The sequence below is a fragment of the Aulonocara stuartgranti genome, assembly GCF_965226115.1.
Source record: "Aulonocara stuartgranti genome assembly, chromosome: 8".
NCBI classification, from domain to species: domain Eukaryota; kingdom Metazoa; phylum Chordata; class Actinopteri; order Cichliformes; family Cichlidae; genus Aulonocara; species Aulonocara stuartgranti.
The window spans coordinates 13888105-13915014 of record NC_138959.1 but is presented as its reverse complement, the minus strand read 5'-3'; the positions used below and the strand labels follow the sequence as shown (position 1 = coordinate 13915014).

At 39.8% G+C, this 26910-nt stretch overlaps 1 protein-coding gene across 3 annotated transcripts; it reads left to right on the top strand.

Moving 5' to 3' along the window:
• Nucleotides 1-26910, top strand: ccdc186 (coiled-coil domain-containing protein 186). Of its 3 annotated transcripts, XR_014278303.1 has the most exons (17): nt 1-148; nt 1615-2605; nt 2926-3052; nt 4555-4683; nt 6849-7061; nt 7417-7536; nt 8243-8347; nt 8995-9093; nt 12071-12157; nt 12242-12384; nt 13065-13320; nt 13740-13929; nt 15444-15542; nt 15800-16028; nt 21241-21460; nt 24032-24576; nt 24711-26910. XR_014278303.1 is itself a non-coding variant. In XM_082543310.1 (16 exons), exons 2-16 carry the CDS (start codon nt 1668-1670, stop codon nt 24113-24115), a joined length of 3021 nt encoding a protein of 1006 aa, XP_082399436.1. In that variant the 5' UTR covers nt 1-148; nt 1615-1667; the 3' UTR covers nt 24116-26910. The 3 variants fall into 3 exon arrangements, 2 of the variants coding, with proteins under 2 accessions (XP_082399436.1, XP_082399435.1); XM_082543310.1 differs by having other exon boundaries at nt 15444-15524; nt 24032-26910; XM_082543309.1 differs by having other exon boundaries at nt 24032-26910.

The following is a 26910-nucleotide window of genomic DNA, read 5'->3' as shown; positions in this document are numbered from 1 at the left end:
GTTCTCTTGCAGTGGCCATATTTGTTGATGTGTCATATCAAAGTGACTGACTTGTTGTGCGATCAGCTGGTAAGGCAGGGGAGGTTCAAAGTTCATTTTTACCCCGATTGTCTCCACATCGAAGCACACCATGGGGTTTTCCTTCTCGGTGGGTAACTTATAACAGCCTTTATTAAGCTTTCTTTGATATTTATGTTCGATGCTAGCGCTAGCTGCGCTAAGTCAAGCATGAGATGATTGGATTGTACGAGCTAACACAAGGCTTATCAGTGTAGCTTAGCTTTCTAGGCTAACTGCCCGCTTACAGTTTGTCAGTCTGTAGTTTAGCGTTAAACCTATTGTTAGTAGCTATATTTTACTCACAGGGTGTTCTATGTCGTACGCCAGTCTTTCTTTTCCTTTCGTTTTCATAGCCCTGTCAAGGCAAAATCAATAGCTAGCGAGCTAAAGCCATCAAAGGTGTTGCTAACGTTAAATGAAGCGAAATGTAGATTAATCAGCAGTAAACACAAGCGGGACGTCGGCCTGCTGCTTACAGCAAGCTCGGACACTTAACGGTATGTTTTAATAAGACTGACTGCCTACATTACAATAACTCCTGTGTTATTGCATGGCACCCGTCACTGGAGCATCTTCTGCATTGCATCTGTTAAAGCTGTTGCGCTTTTACTGCGTCAACAGAAGACGCCGTTTTGTAACTGCAGCCTTACATTTATGACTGCAGGGTAATGGTGAGCTTAATGCTTGTATGTATTAGTGTAAATAACATAAAGAAACTCCTCTTAGTTGGTATAAGAGCAGTGCTAGACGATGGTATTGAAAGAGGTGGGACAAATGAGGAGGATTTCGGGACATGAAACAGAAAAGGGGCGTCACGATTACACATTGTTAAAGGGAGAATAACTTAAAGGATCCCAGTTATTAATAATCATAGTAATGAATAACACGGTAAATGCTGAGAAAACGCTATTTAAATAAAAAAAATTGTAATTTAAGGCTTCAGACTCAGATAGGACGGCTTTGTTTACTAACCTTAAACCATTTAGAGCAAATCTGCTAGCAGACACATTTTCTTAAATTATAAACTGTCTTTAATTTCTTTTTCTCAGCCATTGCTGTTTTATTTCTTATTCTTTACGTTGTCTGGAGAGTATGCACGAGTCCCTTCTAAGTGTAATAAAAAGTGAAAGTGAATGAATTCATTAAACAGGATGTTTCTAATTGTGGGACTTCTGAATGCATGTATTTTGAAAGCAAGTTCAGGCTTTGCAGTAATCGTAAATGCCTATCTTATGTGTGTACCATGCTCTTCAAGCTGTATCTCACCACAGGTTTTTACAGGTCCACACCCCTTTGTGTGTGTCGCAGCAAATGAGGCTGTATGTTGGGAAATTCTTTGAGTTTAGGCTTCCTTTTGGTTGCATAATAAACTACAATGAGGAAATTTTAAGCTTAACAAGGAAGGGAAAACATGATAGTAATCCAGGTGCTGTATCTGTGACTTAAAGGAATTTCAGGTTGTTCACGGAAAAACTGCTGTGTTGGTGTGAATAAAACAAATAAATAGTTTAGGTCTGCTTCCATTCAGTCTTTTTTTTTCTCTCTGTCACACAGATTTGAGTCAGAGGAGGACCTGGGTACACCTCAGTCCTGCTTCAGATACATAAATGATGGAAGGATCAGAGGTTCAGTCCTTGACGACGGCATCACACCAGATGAATCTCCTTAATGTCAACACGTCTAATGCAGACGAGGAGGAAGAAATCTCTCTCAACAGTGCACAGGAGGCGGAAACCTGCAGTCAGGCAAAAGATGAATTGCAGCTTGACGGTGAATCAGTCAAGACTACAGCACTTGCTGAGATGGACACAAAGACGGAACATGAAGCTCAAACATGCAGTCATGAACATCCAGATGTGAAAGAGGAGCCTGTTGATACCAGAACTGTTTTAGTGGAAAGTGGGAAGCCTCCAGAAAGTCCTTCAAATGAGAGTGGTAGCACTTTGGTAGCCCCAGTACCTACTGTGGATGTAGTAGAAAACTCTCCTTCTGTTCTTAAAGGGACAGAAGATACCGTATTGACTTTTGATGCTACCATTCCAAATGGCAATGAACAGCCATCGCTCTTGGTTACAAATTGCCCCACTGAGCCATCACCTGCTGAGGATAGTAGTTCAGCTGAGAGTCCATCATCCTCTTCTGTCCATAGCACTTCCAAAAACTCACCCACAGACTCAACAACAACCTCCGGTATTTCTAATGGACCTTCTACCCCGATCTCTGACACCTTTAGCTCCTCGCTTGCTTCCAGCCCTCAAACCAGTGCCAAAAACCTGTTTCCCTCAAATTCTTCTGCAAGTCCTTATGACACTGATTGCAGCCGAAAGCTTATTTCTCAGATCCAGCGGTCACTGTCACAAGAGTCACTGCTAGATGAGCTTGAGTCTGAGCTCTTGGCTTGTCAGCTGCCGCATGGTGACGATAGAAGTGAGCGGAAAGGGAGCTCACCTGTCAATGGACTCCCCACGGACCAGGAGGGATGCATGGTAGTCTTCGAGAAGTGTGTGCAGTACAAATATGCACAACAGGAGAAGGCTATTCAGAAGTAAGTTGGTATTTTCTACATATTCATATCGCAGGTCATTAGAAAGTGCCATATTTACTGTACTTGACTTTTAAATGGGATCAGTCTACTCATTTAATGTTTTTTTTCTTACTTTGAAAAAGCAGACATAGGAGAATAATTATGTCAAAACCTAAGCATTAATTTTTGTGATGAATACAGAGTATAATCCACAGATTTTTCCTGTCCCGCTATGCCTCTTGGCCTTAATAGCAGCAGTCAAGATTCTTTTAGAGATTCAAAAACTACTTTATATGGGCTTGACCTGAATTGAGATTGTGCGTGCTCTCTTGTTTGTACAGGTTGCTTGAGGAAAACAAGAGACATCAGGAGCTGATCCTGGGTATCTGTTCAGAGAAGGACAAAATGAGAGATGAGCTCAAAAGGAGGACAGAAACAGAAAAGCAGCGCTTTGCCACCATTACAAAGGTTAGTGTGCCCCTATGCTTTCTTATGTTGTTCAGGGTTATATGGAATTCACTGTTTATGATATAAACTCAAGTAATGAGGGGGAAAACTTGGTCAAAGTCAAGCATATTCCAAACTAATAGGCCATATTTATTTGGATGTGTCATCAAGTTTTGTTCTTTTTCCAAGAGACTTATAAGAAATGGTAATGGAAGCACATTAACCAAATGATTTTTCCATCACTGAGAAAATTTTCCACTTCAGTGTTTTTAATCTGATTTCTTGTCAGACATATCAGTATTCAGACATTCATACAAGTACCTTTTGAACCAGATGCAATTTTTTCCTGTTGGATTTGTTGGGTCAAGCTGTGTTCAAAGCACCACACTGGAGTGCTGGCGTATATGTTTTGTAAGGACATGTTTTTGTGGTTTTTACCAAACTTGGCAAAAATGATATTCAGATCAAACCTCACCAAAGTTATCTTGTGGAGTTTTGCTTTTCAGTGGTATGAGTCTGTTAAAAGTCAATTGAAATTGGCAAAGTTGTGAGGTCAGCAATGCTTTGATCTGTCAAATTCAACCTTGGTTTTGGCACTTGTGATGGAATGTGACCCGGTGCATTAAGCAAAATACAAAAACCATGGACACACCTGATGCTTTTAAGTTGCTGGGATGGATATCTGAGCACCTTTCTAGTTAGAGAACAAGGGTACATTCAAGAAAATAATTAGTCTGTTTTGTATTGTTTAAAATGGGAGAAGCAAGCCTGTGTAGTTGTACCCTTCACTGTCACATATCAGTTTGATTAAAAATTGGAGTACAGCTGTGTATAACTGGTAAACAGGCGAGTCAAACAAAACAGCCCGGTGATGTGTACTGATTGCCAACATTCAATGGGCATGAACATCATCATTTGTGTGAATTCTATGCAGTTTTTAATATCCCGCCTTTTTTGTGGTTTCTCCCACCACAAAAGCTTCTTACAAAGCTTACCCACCTAGCTACAACTACAAACATAAAGTGCGTTTCTATTCATCGGGCTCAGTTAAGCATTGCTGTTGCCATGGAAGCAACAATAATTGGTTAATATGTTCTTGGTAACATGGTTTGTTTAAGCACTGCCCTAGCAGACAGACAGGAGTAATTTTATTATTACACGCATCCAGTATATGCCTGGATCATTTTTGTCCAGCAAAAATCCAAAATAATTTCATAATTTTGTTTACTTTTCAGAAATGTAATAAGAAAATAAAGACTGTGCCATAAAACAATCAGATTAAAAGATTATATTTCAGGTAGAAGAGGCTCTCGTCTGTCATTCGTCATTATTTTTTAATGGAGTATTTCCATGTTTACAGTACAAGTATCTAGAGGGGTTGAAAGCCCTGACACCGCTGTCTAAATGTAGTTATTCCACATTCTGTCTCAGTTGTCACCCTGCGTAGCAGGTTATCCCAGGTGTGGCCCAGACTTCAAAATTGCCCAACTAGTTGATTACACTGTCTATTCCTGTTTTTGCAGTTGGAGGCGAAGGTGAACGAGCTGCTGAAAGAACTGAAGGAGTCGCGGGATAAACTTGTTCACCAGGAGCAGTCAGCTAAAGCTGCTCTCCAGCAGATGCAGAAGGAGACAGGTTACCGGATTGAACAGGTACAACTGGAACCTATTATTCACCTGCATCCTTGATAATCTGGTAGCACAAATTAGCTTTGCCTCAGTCTTAAAGTTATGTGCACCTCTGCTCTCGTTTCTGTCTTATCAGTAGGCCAGGTTTATCACAGTTTTTACATTTTTTAAAAAATGTTAAAGGGAGGGGGGGAGTATATTATAGTTCCACTGAGTGGTTGGATTGGGGGGGGGGGGGGGGTCACTATTGTTGAAGTGTAGGTAAAATGGTTTTCTGAGCTTCACAAGATATAACGGTGCACATTCCTGCCACCAATTTTATGAATGCCTGCTGATGGTGTTGGTGTTATTAATGTACTGACAAGAACTAATGTTACAGCATCTGGGGGAGAGATCGCATAGTGAAAAAACTGCATCTCAGACAGCTAATTAAATTCAAACCACAACAAAGCGCTCTGGACTAGTCATTCACATCATTCACAACAGTCAGGGGCTTTTTTTGTATGTACTCTGTTTATAGAAGAAAGGTTCACATTGTGTAATAATGCACCTATTTGCTGAATAGAGTATAGGGGTATCAGGGCAGGATACATGGCAGCACATAAAGCAGTTTTCCCCTTGCTATAGGTTCTAGTTTGAGATATGGCTTTCTAAAATATAAATGTCAATGTCACATTCTCTTCTAAATATTTTTGTGTTAGTCTTTAGATTAAAGTACTTGCTGAAATGGTTAAAATGAAGTCTAACTACAAAAATACTCAGGCTTTTGTATTCTCATTTTCTTTCAAGCTGTTTGCGCAAAACTAGCAGCTGAATGTTCAAGGTCTTTGCACGGCAAACTCTTGTTATTGCAGATTTAATCACTTGTTAAACGAATAGTGCAGGGAAGCACATTTTCATCCAACCATTTGCACACCTGGTTGAAACCATGGAAGGGACTTTTCTCTTGACAGTTTTGTCACACTTTACAATTTTTAATTTCACTGCTCAATGAGCAGTAGGGGTTTGATTTTGCACTTGGTTGTCTCTCTTTAAGCCCTTCTCTTGAATCATTCCTCTCTTGTACTAATAGTGTGTCCCGCTCATAATCAGCTGGAGCCCCCGAGGATCAAAACATTTGGTATTGTTAATCTAAAGACGCTTTGTGCCAAATAAAAGATAATTTCTTTCCTTTGAGTTTCCCCACAGTGGTTGGTGGACCCGTGTGCTTTTGTACAAGAAAGAAGGCGTACACAGCCTTTCTTAAATTTATAATACAATTTTATAAGGTTCTCCTGTGCAAATACACGCCATCCCAAGTACTGTGCAACAAATAAATAAAAGAGTGTAATCAGCTGCCTTTCAGAGGAATCGCCCATTGACAGACTTCAGCTCCATCATAAACCACAGCGGGTGGCAGAAGCCTTTTTCTCCTCTGCAGGATGCATAGCAGCACACAAAGTAGTTTATCCACTTGCTGCTTATTCTTTTCAGAGCAAACCTCCAGCATCCATTATGTTATTTTTCCTCCACACATTATTTTAGATGTTTAACTGTGTTAGCAGAGCCTGTCCTACTATCGTTTCAGCCATACACACATCAGCTGCTTAAATGGCACATATTTATTTATCAAGCTTTCACTGACTGAATGTGTCTTCTTTGGTTCCTTGATACCATTTCCTACCATTTAAAAAAAAAAAAAAAAAACCATTTTGTTTAATTACGTTGATGAATTACTGAATCATTTTAAAAAATACAGTTAAGCCCTTGTTAGTGTAAGAAAAGAAAAATATGGGAATTATAAAAGCCTGGGAGCGTTACTGTCCTTTACTAAATAATAAGCTAATAAATTGCCTTCAATAAGGAGCAGATTTTTATTTTTTTTTAATATAGCTGGCAAATGGAAAGCTTGTTGGCTCCATTTGTAAAATGCTGACATGCTGACAGATGAACAGTGACAGTCCTGAAATCTACCCCCACTGCATCTGGGGAGGGTGCATGTGTTTCTCCAGCTGTCTGTCACTTGTCCAGGTTATGGAAGGCAAAGTAAGGTAGCTGATAAATCACTGCCTCAGCCATCTGCTGTTGGACAGTTCCAAGAGAAACGTCAGTTGTTTTTGTGATATGTATAAGGACCTAACAATACGAGTATCTCAGTGATCGAAGTGTCAACTGACATCTCCTAATATTAAAAAAATAAAACTCCCCAGGTGAATAAGAAATGTGATGAGGCGAGGCAAGAGAAGGAGACCATGGTGATGAAATACGTGCGGGGTGAGAAAGAGGCCCTCGACCTGAGGCGGGATAAAGAGAGTCTGGAGAAGAAACTGAGAGAAGCCACCAAAGAGGTGGATCGCCAGGCCCTGCGAGGAAACCAGCTGGCTCAGGAGAAAGGGCGGCTGCAGCAGCTGTATGAAGCAAAGGTGACTATTTTATAGTGCCTCTGTTTTATAGAGAGAGTTTTGTATTTATCTATTTGAACTCATTTAAATTCAGCCTAATTTGCCACTAGACATAATAAAAAAATAGACATAGCTTTTGCTTTGAATACACAGTACTTCACAGTGAAAATTAGATCACATAAGCGACCTTATATTAGTTTTTCAGTGAAGCGAGCATTGTGTGGGCGATAGATTTATTCTTCCTACGGTGGTTTGCAGATGTAGGACCCTTTTAGAACTATCAGTGAGAAACAAAAAGCAGGTTTTTTAATAAAAGAAATGTTGGCTCCCAACCAAATATCTGTTTGCTGATCTGTCCTTTGAACTGCGTTCTTAGGAAGGGGAGGTTGGCAGGTTGACTCGAGATGTGGACAAACTAAAGGAGGAGATCAACTCCCATCTCATCAAGGTCAAATGGGCCCAGAACAAGTTAAAGAGTGAGGCAGATGCGCACAAGGTAATGTAACTTTTGTGTTTATTTTTTGTTATTTTATTAAAATTTAATAGTCAATGAAGGTAAAAAAGGAGGTGTACAAGGTTAATTTGACCTCTGTTGCATATATTATCCTCAGGATTTCGATGATATTATAGAGTGAGCATGTGCACCTCAGCATGCTAGAGCCAAATTTTATTCAAAAATTAAAATGACACATTTACATGACTACATGCAGCTCCAGTTTTCAGAGTATGCCTTACCCATATTATTAAAACAGCATTCCTCTTCTGGTTAATGTTAATTTCCTTTTGTTTAAAGACCGGTTGTTTGTCAAAGACTTACGCCAGCATACAAATTACATCTCCTTCAGTCATTTTTGTCTGCAGACACGCCATAAAAAAACATAATTAGAGGCGTCTTGTGAGTCACAGGCAAAATGAAATGGGGTGAAAATGGTACAGTAATGGACCTGCAAGAAAATCATCATTAACATCATAGCTATTTTTGAGATCGTCTTATTACAAACTAATGGTTTTATTTTTGAAGTGACTCCAAGCAAATATGAGGCTATAAACAGAGGGGAAATGGTAAAAAAAAAAAAAAAAGTCGGTGGTTCCTGAAGGTCGCAGCTGTTGAGCCACTTTTCTGTGTGGTTGACAGGTATCTGTGCATCTTAAAATTGTGCTTTAGTGCTATAGTACAAAAGCATATTTGTGTTTATTTGCAGGAAACTAAAGACAAACTGAGAGAGACCACGTCCAAGTTGGCCCAGGCGAAGGAAGAGACTGAGCAGATCCGCAAGAACTGCCAGGACATGATTCGAACATACCAGGTTTGTGATATTTAACACAGGAAAATAACAGATTGCTCAAGACCATGGAAGAAGTAGATTTTCCCAGAATCAGTCTGAATAAGTGTTTATTTGTGCATGATTTGTATCTGTCACTGCAATCAGTTGGCTTACTTTTGAATAAATGGCCTAACCCAACACAAAAGTTGATCTTTAACTATAACATGCTATTACGCGTGCAGACAAAGACTGCTTGATGCTATTGCCGCGGCATTGTTCTTTTCATAGAATTTAAAAATATGCTATTCAGTAACAACTGAACTAGAGCACGACCGATTCTGCTTCAAGAGAAAAGCATTTTTCATTTGTACCTTGTGATGGTAGCAAAGAGCTGTGCTAGTCTCTGTCTCTGTGGTAGAAAGATTATTACCTTTTTTTTAAATCGCAGACAACAGTGTCAGCATATCACAAAGTAAGACTTAAAAATAAAACAATATGACATAAACCACAAATGGAAAATCATTACTGGCAGTTATTCCCTGTTATTTGTGTCTATAAAAATATTTTCCTTCAACTGAGACCCCTCTTTTTTATTCTTTTTTTTTTTTAAGGCTGTCTTTTTACACTGTATTTGACTTTTCTCTTGCCCTGTTTGTTTTTTAAAATCTTCACTGTCTACTCTCTTTCAGGAATCAGAGGAACTCAGGTCCAATGAGCTTGATGCTAAACTTAAGGAGACGAAAGGAGAGCTGGAGAAACACAAGCAGGAACAAACAGACCAGTTAGAGGTGAAACTAAATACGCATACACAACACATTCTCAGAGATGTGTACCCAATCCTATCATCCACTTTGCCCTCCTAAGGCAAAACATAGCATCTGCATGTCAAGTTCAGTTTACTACATTGCATTATAGCATTAGGATTTTCACTGAATAAGCAGTAGATTTGTTAGATTGTGTTAACAAGAGTTGAAAACTGAAAAATTGGGGAAAATGTAATAATAACACAAAAAAGAGAATTTTAACGTAGAGAATAAAAATAAAAAAAACCCTCCCCATTTTATTGAAGATTAACTTGTTAAACTAGGTTGCTAGAAGGAGCCTTTGACACTGACAAAAAACAACAGGAACTTTAAATAAATTGGTTACGTTTGTGCACTTAGTTGATAATGAGGTTAAACTGCATAAAACTAAAGATTTGTAACTTGCGTTGCTTTCTTTAATCCTAAAAGTTGGATGTCTGAGCTGGGAGAGACGTCATCCTGAGTTTATGTTTTGCAGTTATACTGCTTTTTCACACTGCTGCAATCTTGGATTATGAAGTTGGGATTGGTGGGGCTTCTTTGACTTTCCAAGTGAGAAATCTAGCTCTGCTTTTTGTGAGGATGCACTGATTTTTATCGTGTAGAGATCCCCATATTCACTCCTGGACAACGATTGATGCAAAACGGCAAAAACAATAGTTAGTGGGTGACATAACTGTTTGATGAATGAAGGTTTACTTTTACTTGTGAACTCAATTTCGATTTTTATCTGTGTGACGAGGCACCAGAAGACAAAACAAACAATAATTCAAAATTGCACATACGCTGTGATTCGCCAAGCCATTATTCAGCCTTTTATTGATTGTCGATGCCAGCTCTTCTAGTAAAAATGTTTTTGGCCTGTTTTTCTCAGTTTGAGAGATGTAATTGCCTTAACTTGGACGAGATAACAAACTGGCATTCGCGCTCCCCGAGAAGACATGCCTTACACGCAGGCACAAACGTGGACTCAATCCAAACACAATGGCCTGTTTTTTGCTGCTTCCCGCTCTAAAGGGAAATGCACTTTAAAAATAAATGGCCTAGAAATAATCAATATGAAGCTGTGCATTTCAACAACAACTCAGGATACATCACACATCTCCTGTTTTCATGCTACAGCCTGTTTTGTTTTTCTAGAAAGTCCTTAAAATGTCTGTGTTTAAATGAGATGGTCTTAGATTTACATTTTGATGGATTTAAGGTGGCAGATGTTTTTTACATTGTTTTGTTTTCTTCAGGGGTCTGAAATTTGATCATAAAGAGATTCATCCAGTTAGGTATTATGTCAGAGATTTTATTCTTCCCAGTAACTGGAGAGTACATTGCAGGGCCATCACTGATACTGTGTGGAAATAGTTTTTAGGACAGGGTTTATCATGGATGTTGATTTTTGGCAGATGTCACTACTCTGCTGATGAATAAACTGGTCCAAGCCTGTGTTTATTTTAGTATGTGTGTTATGCTCAAGTGATGATGCATCTCAGTCATAAATAATGCAAGTACAAAGTTTCCATTGGTTTTTGGCTATAAAATTAGATTGGAAGGGATAAATGTAAGAATCAACAGTAGAAAATTTACCAGCATCTCCATTACTGCCATGTTGTCGTGGTTACCACAGACTACTAATAGCTTCTGGGAAAAGTTGACTTTCAGTAGCACTGGTAATGGCTTTGTTAAAAAGATGGTCATTGCTTTCACATGCTTAATTAATGCATAAATAAAGCAACTTTAATGAACAGATTACTATAACACACACAGGTTGCCCAGGAAGGCTTCTGCATTAAAAATTCTGCAACTGTATGATTTTCTTTTTTGACCGATAGTTGCATTGCTTTGTAAAACCACTGAACTTAAGTTGTAATAATTAGTCAGAATTAGCAGAGTTCTGACCAATGTTATTTATAGACAAATATGCTGGCTAGTATTTCAACATCACTGAATCACAGAGTTTCCTATTTTGAGTATAGTGTGGAAGTGAAAGCAGGTGTGGCCCCAACTGCATGTTTCATTTGCAAGTCAAACGACCAGTCCTGGTGAAAAATGACTCCATAGTCGTCTCAGTAGTACTGGAGGGCAGGGTATTGTTATGCACTGATTAGATTTCAGAGGTTTTTGGGGCCAAATAATAGGTTTTCTAAATATAAAGCATGAGTAACAAGGGTCTGGTGACATTAGGGTAAACAGTAATTGGAGACTGGCAGGGCCAGAATTATTGCAACTTGTGATCTTGTTGACTTTGGCAGGTCTATGACCACTCGCATTCATTTGCCATCTTCAGAGTGACAAAACGGCAATAAGATGGAGTCTGTTTGGTATCAACCTGAGGTTGAATGTAGTCTGTAATTAATCAGCAAATGTTGCAAATCTGTCTTCTGTAAAACTGTTGCAGTCTGTATGCACAGAAATTCACATTAAATCCAGCTCTGAAAAGAGCTGGAAAAAAAAATTCAGAAATTTCTCCACAAATAGTGACATTGTTGCTGCAGGATGCAACACGATATGGCACTCAGCAACCTTGCTTTTATGTAGGAAGATGACCAGAATACAAGCAAATGTAACCAGCCAGTTATTTGCAGTCGGGGTGTACCAAATAGGTGCTGCAGAGGATTTGTGCTCATTATTGTATGCGTTTTTAAATTAGACTGCAATTATTTGCAACTGGATGGCTACATACATAAACTGGCTATCATGGTAATCATCTGCATAGCAGAATAATATTGCTTTAGAGAAGTTTTTATAATTGTTTTTTTTTTTTCTTTAAGTATTGGTCCCAGGACAGAACCCTGTGGAACTCCATAATCAACTTTTGTGTATGTGAGTTACCAGACTGAACAAAAAGAGAGGAAAATTTGTTGGGTATTCTTTTGATAGCTTATTTTAAGAGCTTATTTTTACAGAAGCAATGCAAAACACAAAACAGTGGTTGCATATCTAATGGACAATCTACTGCATCTGGCAGCTACACCGGGTGAAAGCCAAAGAGCTGGAAGACCTGAAGAGGAGCTATAAAGAGGCCATGGATGAGCTTGATACGCTACGCACAAAGGTTTGTTCGACATACAGGTGTTTAAACATTGGCACACAGGATATCTCCAGGTCTTCACTGCAAGAAAGTTGTGTTATTCTTTAGTTAAAGTGTCTGGAGGATGAGCGTCCACGGTGGGAGGATGAGCTGACCAAGTACAGGGAGATCATCAACCGGCAAAAAACGGAGATTGGCCGCCAGAGAGAAAAGCTCGAAGAGGTGACTGCACTTCAGGAGCAGCATCAATGGTACAGCCACACACTCACCCATATAGGAAGTGTGATGGGACACCACCACACACTGAACAGAGCAGTTTTGCATATGTGGCATCTGACAGAAATAAATAAAAGATAGCACATTTACATAGTAACAAATATTGAAGCACCATCAACTAAAGGGCCTAACTATACTTAATGCACAAAAAAGTGACATTTGTTATTTCACTATGAGCAAGCATGTTTAGTATAAGTTTTTGTTTTGTTTTTTTTGTTTTTGTTTTGCTTTGGACCTGTATTACCATGCTGACATGACAGTTTTTTATAGAAATGTACAGTTTGTAATATACTACCTGTTCTTCTTTTTTTCTCACTCAACTGCTTCATCAGAGCATTTAAAGATAGAGCAGAGACAGATATAGCATAGAGGGCAGGAAAGGGACTCTGGTCCCTGTGTGGGTGTGTGACTGTGATGGCCATGTGAAGATGATTTAATAGAAAGAAGGGATAGTCACAGTAGAGAAAACTGAAACATTTTTATATTTGTGCAAAAGAAAAGGCTTACCTAAATAAGCAATGCAATCCATGTACATTTAATTATATTGAACAGTTAAAATGTTTAGCTTGCCATTATTATTATTATTATTATTTTTTTAGTCATTGAGCCCATTTAAAGCCCATTTAATGATTTATTTATTGTTTTCTGGATGTAGCGATGAACAGGAAATCAAATCACTTCGTGATGAAGTGGATGGCCTGACCAATCAAATGGCTGACCTGCACCGTGATGTACAAGGCAGCAGAGAGCGTGAAGCTGAGTTACTGGGCTTCACTGAGAAGTTGAGCAGCAAGAACGCTCAGCTTCAGTCGGAGAGCAACGCACTACAGTCTCAGCTGGACCAGCTAACTAACAACTTCACCGAGCTTCAAGGAAAGCTGGAGGAGACCAACAGGCTGCTGGAAGACAAGGTTGGCGTACTCTGAATGCACTATCTGATACAATGCATTTGTTGATGAGATGAAAGATAAAAATGATACTAAACTCATTTTTGTCTTTGTTTTTCTTCTTTTTTGAAGTTGTTATCAAATTGTTTTGGTTTCAGCGTCTGCTCACGTTTCCTGGTTTGATTAAAGAAAAATTGAAATACATTTTCTAATCAAATGTTTCAATCATTTTGTAGAAGCAGAACTGAGAAAACATACAGTGGATCACTGTGTTGTTATAAGTAATGACATTTTCCTGCTCAAAATTCAGGAGAAAGCCTTAAAATATCTTTTTAATTTTGTTTTTAAAGCAAGCAGCCATTCCAATATATATTACTACTATATAATTGGTGTTATTACATCATTAGTCTTTTTTTTTTTTTCTTACACCATTAATCCTGCAGTCACAGCAACTGAAACAGGAAGAGGCGCTAAGACGACAAGAGGTGCAGAGTCTGCAGGAGGAGCGGGCAGCACTGCAGACGGAGGTGGCCCAACTGAAAACCAGAGTAGAAGAGCTGAGGGATGAGCTGGTGACTCAGAAAAGGAAGCAAGCTGCTAATATCAAAGACCTCACAAAACAGCTAACACAAGGTCAGATACCCTAATGTATTTATGCATCTCTTGTTTTTGTATAGAAAGTCTAGAATAATAATAAAGGTTGGTTTGAAAAGGCAGATGATTTCTCAAACATCTATCATGGAAAATGGCAGCGTCTCGGTTGTTTAGTGCTTTACACATTTTCCTAACAAGTTAAAAATCCCGAGTTCCATCTAAGGAGAAGACCGGTCTCAAAGAGATCTGTGCAAATCAAACATGTGCAGACACCCACTGTGACAAACCCTTTGCTAACTGTCATGAAACAACAGAATAACTGTAATATAGAGAATTGTATCATTTCATTGAATTATCAACCCTTCAATAGTTTTGTCATTCATATATATAAAGTACTGCAGAAAAGTCTTGATTCACCTCATTTTTCTTTAGATTTAGCTTCCAGGGAGCCAGCTTCTCGTCATTTTTTTAAAGTAGTCTTAAGCAATAGTTCTCCAGGCTTATCGAAGGGCTTTCATAGTTCTTTTTGGACATTTGCTGTGACATTTTGCTCATGTTCTTATTTTTTGGTTCCAAAGATAACACCAGCAAGGAGATTCCCAAAGAGCTATTAGGTGAAATATTGGCATATCTCAGAATGGTGTGCAGTGTGTGCTTTAAAAAATTTGAGGATAAAAGAAGAAGTGCAAGGCCTGAAAAATTATCTCCATCAGATAAACATTATTTGAAAGTCATATCCTTAAGAATTGGGGAAAAAAGCCAGCAAAAACCTGACACATGTATCTGGCCCGTCTTCTGATTCTGAAATCGCCATCTATGTATGAAGGACTTCAGGAGACAATGAGTGTCTACAGCCTACAGTGAAGGCTCTGTCATGATTTGGGAATAGTGGTGTTGGAGATCTTGTCAAAACTGTTGGAATCATGAATACAGAAAACCTTCAAGAGATTCTCAACACAATACCATCTGGAAATCAACATGACAATGATCGCAAAAATAGTGTCAGGGCAATTAAAGTATACCTGGATAAGAAAACAAAGAGGAACACTATCACAGAGTCACATAACGAGGAGAATCTGCAAAGTGATTGATGAGTGTACAGGTGGATCCCTGCTGTGGTTATACCTAACAGGGTGAGCCAGCTTCCCTCGCCTCTTCTCTGGGAGCAAAGAAAAACCTTAGAGCTGAAAGTTCAGCACTTTTATGTTCTGTGATCAATCCTTTCACTTTCAGTTGTCTTGTAGGCTAGAGAGGACATTTTTCTTGGCAGAAACAGTAATTTTTCATCAGTGTAGCAGTTACACTTAATCAGCATAGTCATTTCAAGCCTTTGTTCAACCTTGGAAGGTTTGCTGAGCCTGCAGGGTTCTTCATAAGCAACCTGTGTCATGTTTATTCAGGTTGAATCCTTCCGAGAGTTCAGCTGAGCTGTGATGCTCATTTTCATAATATTTAATTGTCAGTGATGTTGATTTTCACAAAGTGTCTGTGACAATGACATCTTGGTATTAGTCACTTTTTGACAGTTAACAAATCTTTCTTTTTCTCTAAAGCCCGAAAAAGGCTGGAGCAAGTTGAGAATGGAGGGTGCGAACGGGATGCCAGCAGTATGGGCAGTCGCTCCAGTTCCTCAGGTACTACTCCAAGATTTGGTTAGTATTTAACACCTAAAGTTGTAATTTTTTATTTTTTGCTATTGGGCCTTTCAATGGGATAGATACTACTACTACTACTACTACTACTTCTTCTTTTTCTTCTTTTTCTTCTTCTAAAAAACCCCCCCAAACATTGTATCTAGTCAATGTTTCATACAGGAAAGCAATATTTCACAGCTTATTCTTACATGATCAAAGCCACATCAGTGAAAATTGTTCATTGGTGATGTGTGTCTGTCCCCTTGATGCTCCAGGTTCTTTGAATGCACGTCATGGCGGCAGCAGTGGCGTTGAAGAGCGGTCACCAGAGAGCCAGTCGGGCCCTTCGGTGGTGGTTGTGGACAGTTTCCCAGAGGTCGACAAGGCTGTGCTCGTTGAGCGTATCGTCCGTCTGCAAAAGGCTCTAGCTCGGAAGCAGGAGAAAATCGAATTCATGGAGGACCATATCAAGCAACTGGTGGAAGAGATCCGCAAAAAGACCAAGTGAGTGGGATGGACCAACATAGAGGAAGCAGAAAACGGGAAATGACACAACTTCTTGCATCTCTACCTCTAATGTTTTGGAATCTTTTTGATTGTTGCGTGCTCAAGCAGTACTTATGAATAAAGGTTTGAAATTGACAGCAGTCCCAGTGCAAATGCACAAAAGTCTCAGATACAGTGTTTCAGGCTTTATGGCTTTTATTTAAAAGATAGCAGTAATATTACAGGTTTGAGAAAATGAAACTCTGCAAACAACCTCTGCCTTTTAAGAAAACTAACAACTTAAAGTAGGATGTGTAGTCTATGCTACGTATACGTTCAGTTCTTTTTATTCACTTTTTAAACATCGAAACACCCTGACCAATATGACAGCTAAGCTCTGAGCGCTGAACGTATCATATCTCATTTCATAACTTGGTTCGACACAGATTTTCCAAATGATGAAAGGATGCTTCAGCTGACCTTGACCCCCATACAGACAGTTTACGGTGCTCTGCTTCCTTCTTTGTCTCACCCTCTAATCTTTTGATCCTAACCCATGAAGGCACTGACTCATTCATGACAAACTTCGCTGAAATCTATTTATAGTCTGAGCCATACATGGAGCCGCATGTGTATGACTGCTTAATGATGCTCCATCCATATTCATCTCCATCACCTGCAATGAAAAAGCCAGTGTAAAGGACATTTGGACGATATTAATCTCATCGCATTGTTGCGTATTCTACATTTAAGGCCTCGCAGTCCATCGTGTGCTATACTGGTATACTAGGATAAAATGATCAATGAATATATGTTTATTAAATCTATATATTTGTTTTTGATATGATATAAAGCTAAAAAAATAGGATATTTAAAAAGTCAGAAGGTCTCAAAGCTGAAAGGTAAATAACTGAAGTCCTATAGTTCAGCTGTACAGTTTGCTAAAGTTCTGCTTCAGTTTTTTTTCTTTTCATCCATCCTACTTGATTCTCCTTGGATCATCTCTGCTTTCCCACTTCTCATTTGTTTCCCAGCCATAAACTCGGATTAAATCCATTAGCCTCAACCTACATTTAAGAGTTAAAATTGAGGACGAATCCCACGGTTGCGAAGCTAAATTTAGCTGTGTAAAATCTCTGCTAAGCACGGGGCCGGGTGTGGGAGGGTTACACTACTCAGAGCAGGGATGTAAATTTGTCCTTTTTGCCTTTCTGTCCCTATCCCTCCAGGACAGCCCGGTGAACACTGACAAGATAGCTGTAAGGCCGAAGCAGGTGATGAATAAAGAGACTGATACATAGCGGCTAAATCTTAAAGGGTTTCAGATAAAGGAGAGTTGGTGGCTAATCTTCGATACCACATCCATGACACTTGTCATAATCATAGCAGTGTTTTTCATCTTTAAGCTCACTTTTGAAAGTGGGAGGAGCCTTTCTGGGTGCCACTGGTCAGGGCTGGACAATACGTTTTACATTTAAAATCTATTCAAAGTAGATATTTGATAGTGATACGGTTTATTGTTGCAATCTAAAACCCTTTTTTCTTTAAAGCTGCATCAGTGCAGTCCACTGCAGTCCCAGTGGCCCCACTAGCTCACAAATACGCCTGCAACACAGAGAGAGACACAGTGCCCCATTTGAACAGTTTGAGCCCTAAACCTTTCTTATAATTATCCCATGAAGGAATATGCAGTGGGGTCTGACTTGAGTGAGTTTTCACAAAGTCCAGTAAAGTGTTCAGGTGTCTAACAAGGATACTCATCGCCTAAAATAAATGGTGTTTTTCCAGCCTGGCGAACTCACGTGATGCAGTCGATCTTCTGTTTTGTTCTGCTCAGAAAAATCAGGTCTGAGCATCGTCTTAAGCTGCCCATTCTCTCGATATTGGCTAAAGTTCAGTTGTGAAATCTTCTTATGGCTTTAATGCAGGATCATATTTGGTCCATATTGCTTAGTCTTACAGTACCGTTGGTCTATTTTCTTTAGCAACTGTAGCTGTAGATCAATGGTATTGTAGTATTTTGTTTTTCTAAGCCAGACAGAACAAGATTCTGCAGAAACCATATTGTAATGACTGAAACCTGCGGCTACAGTTAAAAAGCTGTAGCATTGCTACAATATAATAGTCTTGCAGGAGCAAAGAAAAAATAATTGCGAAACCAGAAATGGTCCCTCCCACTTAGCAATTTTATCGCTACCTGGTGATTTGTAGATGTATTTTCACTCATCACGCAGCCTTGCATTATGTTCCCGGAGTGGCTTGTTGATGTAATGTGTGTAGGAAGTCAAAGACGGGTCAGTGTATAGAGTACAGTATATGTGATTGGAAGTAAATGAGCTAAAACGAGCAGAATTAGCAGCAGCATCCTTCAAGGGCAGTGATGTCTTTCCCTCAACTGCCACACCTGGTTATTATGGCTATTAGGTCTAAATTGGCTGTTCATGTGACTTGAATTAAAATGATACTGTTGAAGACCAGATGGGAACAAAGCAGGCGGAGGCCTTCTGCTCAGGAGGTGTTGATACCTATTTATCTGGAGAGCACTCTTTTCACTCCACTAAGGCTGCGATCAATGATAACTGTAAATCAGAGGAATACAGGCTCTGTTGCAGGCTATTGTGGGCCCACACTGGTGAATGGGTTAAGTATGCATAATGGGACGCATCACTTCAGGGATATCTGTCTCATTGCGAGTCAGGGTCATATCTTAAAGTATTTTTGCTGTTGTCATGATGTTGTCCCTTCATATTTTCTGGATGAAGGATTGTGTTATGGTTTATTGAGATCTCATCACATGCATTTGCATTTACTGAGCAGGTGTACTTGTTGTTGTACAAAATGAAGCTGATTACTTCCTGCTTATAGCCTCCATGTTCTGAATACAGACCACAATATTTTTTTTTTTTTTTTGTCCGCTTTCTTTCTTCCGACCTTTGAAGTCCAAAGTTTGTAATCTTAAGAACTGTGGTTTCTTAATTGAGCTGTTGTGCCACCCTCACGCTATGCATGCATGACTCGCTGCCCCTCTTTTTTTAGAAGGAAAAAAAATCCCTTTGAGTCTTAGATTCAAAATAATAAGTCATTGTCATTCTAAATTTCTGATCTCTTCCCCCTGCCGACCTGTGCATGCCATTGAGCACATCATGTAGCCACATCTTTAATTTCTGTCACTTTTTTTGTTTTTACTAAACACTGTCGTGATGGAACTGGGGTCCTAATATGGACCCTTGCAAGGCTAGTCTAGAGGTAAGTTTAATTTTATGTCTGTGGTAGCCCATGTGTTTTTCTGTGAGTGTGGATGGGGATATTTTCTGGTGGTGGCTCTTTTATGATACTTGCAGAGCTATTATCCATATAATTTTGCACCCATGTACTTATTTGCTTTGCTAGATTAGAATCAATACACCATAGCATAGTTTGAGGTAGATGTTCGCTTTCCTTATGTGTTAGATTTACATTAGCATAAAAAGCACATGCATTATAAAAGAACAGGAGCAGGACCCATCTCTGAGTATGGATGCTTAAAATGCATGTTAAAAACAATCTCTCTTTTCTGTTTATGCAAACATTGAATCTTTTCAGTTCGGGTTGAATTGCTGGTGCTTTTGCATTTTTTACAAATGTAGGCTGCTGCATGCTGATTGGTACCTGCAACTCGATTCACCTATTTTAACATGGGCCGTTAATGCATGTTATATTAATGAAAATATCACAGGCATGTTTCCGACCCTTTTCACCTCTTTCCCAACACATTCACATAAATGCCTCTGCGAACAGGAATAATTAAACAGTGGGCTCTTCTTGAATCACTTAGTCCCCCATGTATGTCTAAATCTAGGTGTTTAACACTGAAAGACACCACTGGAGGTCAGTGTAATTGACTAGAATGGATCCATAGCTTGTTGCAGACTGAAAGATGACTGATCTATAAAGCTCCTCATAGCACAGGATGATGTTTTGTACTCATTTCCATTTATGGTTCTGTGTTAATTCCTACTTTGCATTTTTCATAAATACTTAATGAGTCTTGGTGGCAGTAGTGGTAGTTGTGCTTAATATAGAAATAGAAGCGTTTTAAACACTGTATTCCTATCTAATGAATCTTTTTAAAAATCTCGAGTCTTTCAGCTTTTATTATTTTAAGTGCCCCCTACTCTGAGCTCATCTTATAGCTAGCCACCCTGAATTTGAACTACACATTGCTAGTTGATAGTTGAGTACTTTAGGTTTATGGTTGGATCGACAGCGGGTTACAAATATCGATTATAGTACTGGGTTGTTGATCTTTTCTCTAGGACAGTACGCAGCCCTCTTCAGCTATCTGCACTCCTTTATTAAGTGATTGGAAAATGAAAGGATACGGATGCAATTGGAAAAGGCCTGCGCATGTTTCAGTTTTGATGTCTAAAGTCTAACTCAAATATCTTCCCTCATATGACAGCAGACTTTAAAAAAAATGCTAACATTTTAATCTCCCTACCATACTTAACCAGCATCTTTCGCTTGAGCTTGCACTTTGCATTATTTTCTCTCTCACTCTCTGTCTTTGGTCACATATTGACGGAGGGGGGGAGTAAGAATGTAGGCGGCAGTAATGAATTGAAATTCAGTGGCGGCTCTCTATGGGTCTGGTCTCCTCTAAATGGAAACACTTGCTCCTCAGTGTTCGCTGGGCTGCGATGGGAAAATTGAACAACAGGAAGTTTAGAGCTGTTAAGTTGATTAATTCTCTTCTTTCCCTCTCTGTGACACAAACATAGCTTAACCTCGACACCATATTGTTACTGTGATGAAAATGTATAATGAACATGAAGATTTATCTCACTTTCTCATACGCGCATGCAGGCATGCCGGTTGATTAATTGAATCCTGGTCGGCCGCTCTTACGCCGCGTTTTCATTACCTTTCCTTCTCTGACAGGCACAATAATATTCTTTCTAACTATGACTGAATGTATCCCGCGTACATGAGTGCAACAGCCCATCCCAGTGGGATTAGTATTCTTGTAATGTCGGCTGAGTTTTTTTTCTTCTTCCTTTTTTGCTGCTGGAAATGGTTTATTGCTCTGCAGGAGCATGGAGAGCTCCTAACTATGAAATCCCACTTTCTCAATTTTCTTCACTCAGCAGTCTCCAGCCGATGCATTCACTTTATTCCCTTTTACTTTTTTTTTTTTTTTTTTTTTTGAAGCATGTGGTTTGACTCATCTCCTCCCTCTTCATCCCTGCAGAATTATCCAGAGCTATGTGCTGAGAGAGGAGACAGGGGCCCTCTCATCAGAGGCATCTGATATTAACAAGGCCCACCTCAGCCGGCGGGGAGGCATCATGGCTTCGCTTTACACCTCCCACCCGGCAGACAGCGGGCTGACCCTGGACCTGTCGCTGGAGATTAACAGGAAGCTGCAGGCCGTGTTGGAGGACACGCTGCTGAAGAACATTACGCTGAAGGTAAGGCGTACCCCAGCAGGCTTCATCGCACCAGAGTATTCCTCTTGAAATGCAGAACAACTCATTTAAACGCAGTGATGATATTGATGACCAGAGCAGTTTCCTTTTGCAGCCTTAAGTTGCTTTTTAAAAAAAAATTTTTTAAGTATTTTATTTTGTGATTCGAGCGGATAATTAATCAGCCGTGCGAGCGTCACGCTTCACCTTTGGAGCGACGCAGCCTGATGTGACTTCATTATCAAAGCGTGCGGACACTGCAATCACCATTTTAATCCAACAAATCTAAATATAAAAATGTGAGTTGATGTCAAACTGGTGGATTCACAGTTTGACGCATCACAAAACACCGAAAAATTATTCACATCAGCATTTCTAATTCATACAGCTGCCAGCGTAGCATTTTCCCCTTCTTCTTCATTTGCACAGATCACGCTCGTGCTTGTAAAGGTGTATTCTGCTGCGTTCGTGTTTTTTATTTTAACGGTTGGAAGATGTTTTTGTGTTTCTAGCGTTTGTGTTCTTGTCGTACATTAATCTCACACCTCTGTAAGCCCTGGAGACTGCAGGATGCCTGGCTCGCTCTGCTTTAGCGCCTCTAGCACAAAGTTTCACACTGAGATATTTGCTATTAAACTTCTATCATCTCGACATCTTACAAATTATTATTGCGTTAAGTTCAGTCAAATTTCTTGTGTATCTCTTATGGCATCTTTTCATTGCGTCGTTGCCTTTGTATTCTGTTTAATGGCAGGAAGCAAACCGCGCCACACAGCCAGTTATTGTCAATAACCGCATGTTGTGAAACCACCATTAAAAATAATGTGATAAAGGGTGAATGTCAGACCACCTTTTCCCTTTCGTTAAGTGGCGTTATGTGATATTTGGATCGCTCTTCGAAGCTTCAAAGCCAGCCACAGCATGCATCGTATTGTCTCTGTGAGATATTTGACAGGCTGACAGTCCTGCGACGAGCAGTTTGTCAGCTTGACATAACTCGAGACGACACGTTGAAAGTCGTAGTCCAATTCAGATCAGAGCCTGCATTATTGATGCTATCGCTGAGCACAGAGACTGTGGCCTACTGTAACTGAGACATGTATTCTTTATTCATAGTTGATTTAAGCCTCAATTAATGGTGTCCATCCTCATTTAGTGTGCTGAACCTTTCGGTCTTTTAATGCACTTAGTAGTTTCTGACTTGTTGATGTCGTATCGATCAATATTCCTTCTCAGGTTTGAAACTTGAGAGGGGATATGACATCATGTAGAGGCTGGATGTGGAAAGTATTTATTTATGTCCCCTTAGTGGACACGATCAGACGTTTTTTTTTGTAGTTGTTGTTTTTTTTTAAGATTAACCTTGTTAAGACTGGCATTACCCACCCAGCTGGAGTGTGGATGTATTTATCAGAGTGCTGCGTGTTGACCTTGTTGTGTATCTATGTTGATTTGCTCATATTTATTCACATTTCGTCGCTGAACATAAAGCTTACAGCCTCAATTTGATTTTGTGGATGTAACCAGCAGTCACAACCCAAAACAACATTAGCCTGTGATTGTGTGGCGTTTCTCCATTTCACTCTGTTTTGCTCTCCACCGGCTCCTGAGGGAAATCTCTCTCCGTGGCTTCTGAATCCTCCAGAGCCGTACAGTAGGTAGCTGCCGTCAGTTAGTGCAGCGCCGGGCTTGCAGTGAGTTTTAACAGAGGTCATTTATTTAAATGCTGCTCGCTGTGGATAAAAACAAGACAATTACAGGCAATTTACCGCTGTGTCTGTTTCTGCAGTCAGTGTGCAATGCAGTGCAATGCAAGCAAATGTCGACATAGAAAATGTCAAATGTGTCTAGAATCAGTGTCAAACATGGTGGGCCAGAAAAATAAATAAATCGATAAATAAAATGACAAAAAAATCAATCTGGTGGATTTCACAACAAAAACAACAAAACAAAATATTTCTAGCGTTTCCAACACGCCCACATAAATCCAAGCAAAGTGTCACCACTCTTTCAACGTGTATTGTCGCAGCCACGTTGATGTTTATGTGGGAACAAGCTTTCATAAATATTTCCAAATGATGCAGCCAGTCAGCTTCTTATTGGTTTTTTTTGTTTGTTTTTTTACATATTAGAGACTCTCTTCATTAAAAAAGAAAAAACCTGAACAAGACAATAAATTGCAATAAAATGTGGGAGTAATTTCTGGCTTTCAGACTTCTTTCTGCAGATGAAAGATGATTGGCAGCGTGAAGGAAGGAATGATGTAAAAACACTCAATGTTAAAATGACAGTAAAATATTCAGACAAAGCCATATCAAGGCTTCACTTTTACCGAGATGGATGATCCAGGCTTTTCTGATTTTTAAGCCGCCGATGATTGTCCTTCATATTGATGAGATTTGATGGCGGCAATTGGTTTCTGCAGACGGTGTGACTAATGCCCTGCTATTTTCAGAAAACATCAGGAAAATGGACAAGACAGGGGCCGGTTTTTAACAATAGAGTTATAACTAGCACACCGGTCCCTCGTGTGCCGCTTTAATGCTTCATCTTCCCTTTTGTTCTGTTTTTCAGGAGAACCTGCAGACTCTCGGGGCTGAGATCGAAAAGCTCATAAAGCAGCAGAGGGATCCCGAGGACGGCGTGAGGAGGAAGTGACACGACCGCCTCACAGGCCCGAGAACTATTTGAGGACCTCTGTTTGTTTTTGTTTTTTTACACGCATGAAGAATGAGTTGAATGTCTAAGTGCCAGCAGCCTGTTTCGTGAAGAAGCACTCAAACTCTGTTTCTGTCCATTTGGGGAAAAACAAGTTATCTAAACCTACTTGAATGATCTCTATTCCATCCATATTGTAAAACTCTCTCTATTTTTTGCCTCTGACACAACGAATCTTCCTCTGGCTCACCTCTGGATCACCCCCCCCTCCCGAGCCACACCAAGAAGACTCTTAACGCCAGTCGCTTCTAGCTTGAAACTTTTAATTGCCTTGTAAAATAATTGACTTCATTCTGAATGTATAGCAAATTCTACCTGGAGTGTAGCTAAAAGAAAAAACAAGAGGCAAAGATCCTGACATTCTGACACATTAGGCTCCACAGATCTCCATCCATCATACGGTAAATACACTGAGATGATCTCATGGCCAGCATGTTCTCTCTGTCTCCAAGCCAAATGTATTATTGTTATTATTGCTGTTATTTTTTTAAAGACTGCTTCCTCAGCTTGACAGCACGCCACTCCATATTTAAAGGTAAACCTGAAGAAAACAGATCAGCCGTGGCTGGTGCAAGATTGTGAACCAAGGTTCTTCACATCAGCAAGACCTGACCATCTGTGCGACACCGCTGCTAGACTTGAAAGGAAGCAGACTGCTTCAGTTTCCTCCTGGCAGCCATCAGCAAATCCTAGAAGCAGTCCACAACGTATTTTCACTTATTTTCTTTTAGGTTGGGTTAAAACTGAGTTTTATTTTAGTACACGTGATTTCATATCTGTTATTCTTTGTCACTCACTTTCCTGTGGATTTCTTTTTTTTTTTTTTGCTCTCAGTTTAAATGAATGAATACCTCAAACATTTTAGTCCTTAACCTTAGTGTTTAAACTGAGATTGTAGGCAGTTCATTAGCATCAGTTGGCAGTAGCCCATCTAATCCAGACAAGATGTGTATGTCTCGGCTTTCCGGCGTCATTAGCATTCCTCATATTTTTGGCAGATGCTCAGTGGTTGGAAACTTTTTTAGCACCATGTGTATAATATGATTTGGTAGGAGGTTGGGGGAGAAAAAAGAGACTGAAATGTTTAGGTATTCTTGTCACACTCCTCTTTTTTCTTCTTTTTTTTTTTTTTTTTTGTAGCGTCACTGAGTCCATTGAAGTAAATCAAATGTAGATGAATCAAAGGGAGAACAGAAGATCTGTAGCTATAGCTCAGGAAAGCCAACAGAAATATATCCAGGGACAAAGTGCAATGCTGATCCTATTTGTTTTTCTTTTCTTCTCTTTTTTTTTTTGTCTTTTTTTTGTGTTTCTGAACATGACTGTCTGTCTCCATGTGGTCTGTTTATCGCTCATGTCCGTGCAACAAGCACCTGTCCCAGTGTGTGTGTGTGGATATTTAAAATGGTGTGTGCATGGCTGCATGTGTGCCTTTTTGTTAACCTCTCGAGCCTCGTTGTGTTTACACCTTGTGTACATGCTTCAGCTGTCGGGGCTTATAGGCTTTAACCGGAGTTTGTTCCACCGAGAGGGAACGTGCGATTTGCATTTAGAGCAGAGTCTGTCAGCCAAACGAAGACGCGCGCGCGCACACGCGCACACACGCGCACACACGCACACACCTGCAGCTCAGCATCCCCGAGCTACACACAATAATGCTTTTGTCTCTCGCTGACAGCTATTTAAGTAAGAGAGATACACATTCGCAAACACTTTGGATGAAGGGAAGAGAGCAACTCAATTTAACAATGCCAGTCTCTCTTCAGTTGGTTTGATCTGATTGCAGAAGCTGTCACAAAAGATAAGCCTCCATTTCTTTTTCTTTTTTTTTTCCCACAGTCTGAAACGGGCTTTTATGGGTCACGCCCCCCCCCCCCCCCCCCCCCAAAATTCACCCTGAGGCTATGTTAAAATGGACCACTATGTTAATAAAGATGAAAGTTTCCAGGATTGAGTGCGCGGAGTCTTTAAAGCCTCTCTATTTCTGCACAGAGGTTTCGGTGTGTTGACTTTTTTATTTCATTCGAACTGACTTCATTGCGACGTGAGCTCAGTATGCAAGCATGCAGGTAGCAAACCTGGAGTTTGTGTCTTCATTCTGGGTGTTATTAGCCTTTTTTAGCTGATTTTCAGTGAAGTTGCATTTTTGCAAATTATGCCAAATTTTCATGCATCTTTAATCAAGAAGTAGGTGCTTGCTGCTGAATAAGGTGATTAACAGTCTTGTATTTTGGCAGTTTGCTTCTGGCACAGAAGCATAATACAGCCTATGCAATACAGTCGCATGGGATTGTCCAAGTAAATCCTCCGAGGCATGCTAATACGCGGCGTCTGATTTTTGGTCATAGCGTGTCAACTCGAGAGAGGCGACGTTCCCGCTGATCCAACACGATTCCACAGCCTTGAAATGAAGCCATGCTGCAGCATTGTGCGGCTGACTAAAACAAACCTCACGTTTCCCTTGATGAATATGAAAACATGGTGTTCAGTATGTGCGAGTGCCGATCTGTAAAAGAAAATGAGAGAAGTTGCCATTATTTGTTTTCCTGCTGTGCAATGATTCCCTTTGATCTGTCTTGTGGAATATTCAAACTGTGATTATATTATACATTTGTAGATATGCCATTGTGTAAAATTCTGATGAGATGTTTTAAAAAAAAAAGATTGTGGATGATGTACATACTATGTTTTCAGGGAATAAAAGGAGATGAGTCTTAAGTTCATCTTGAATGTTC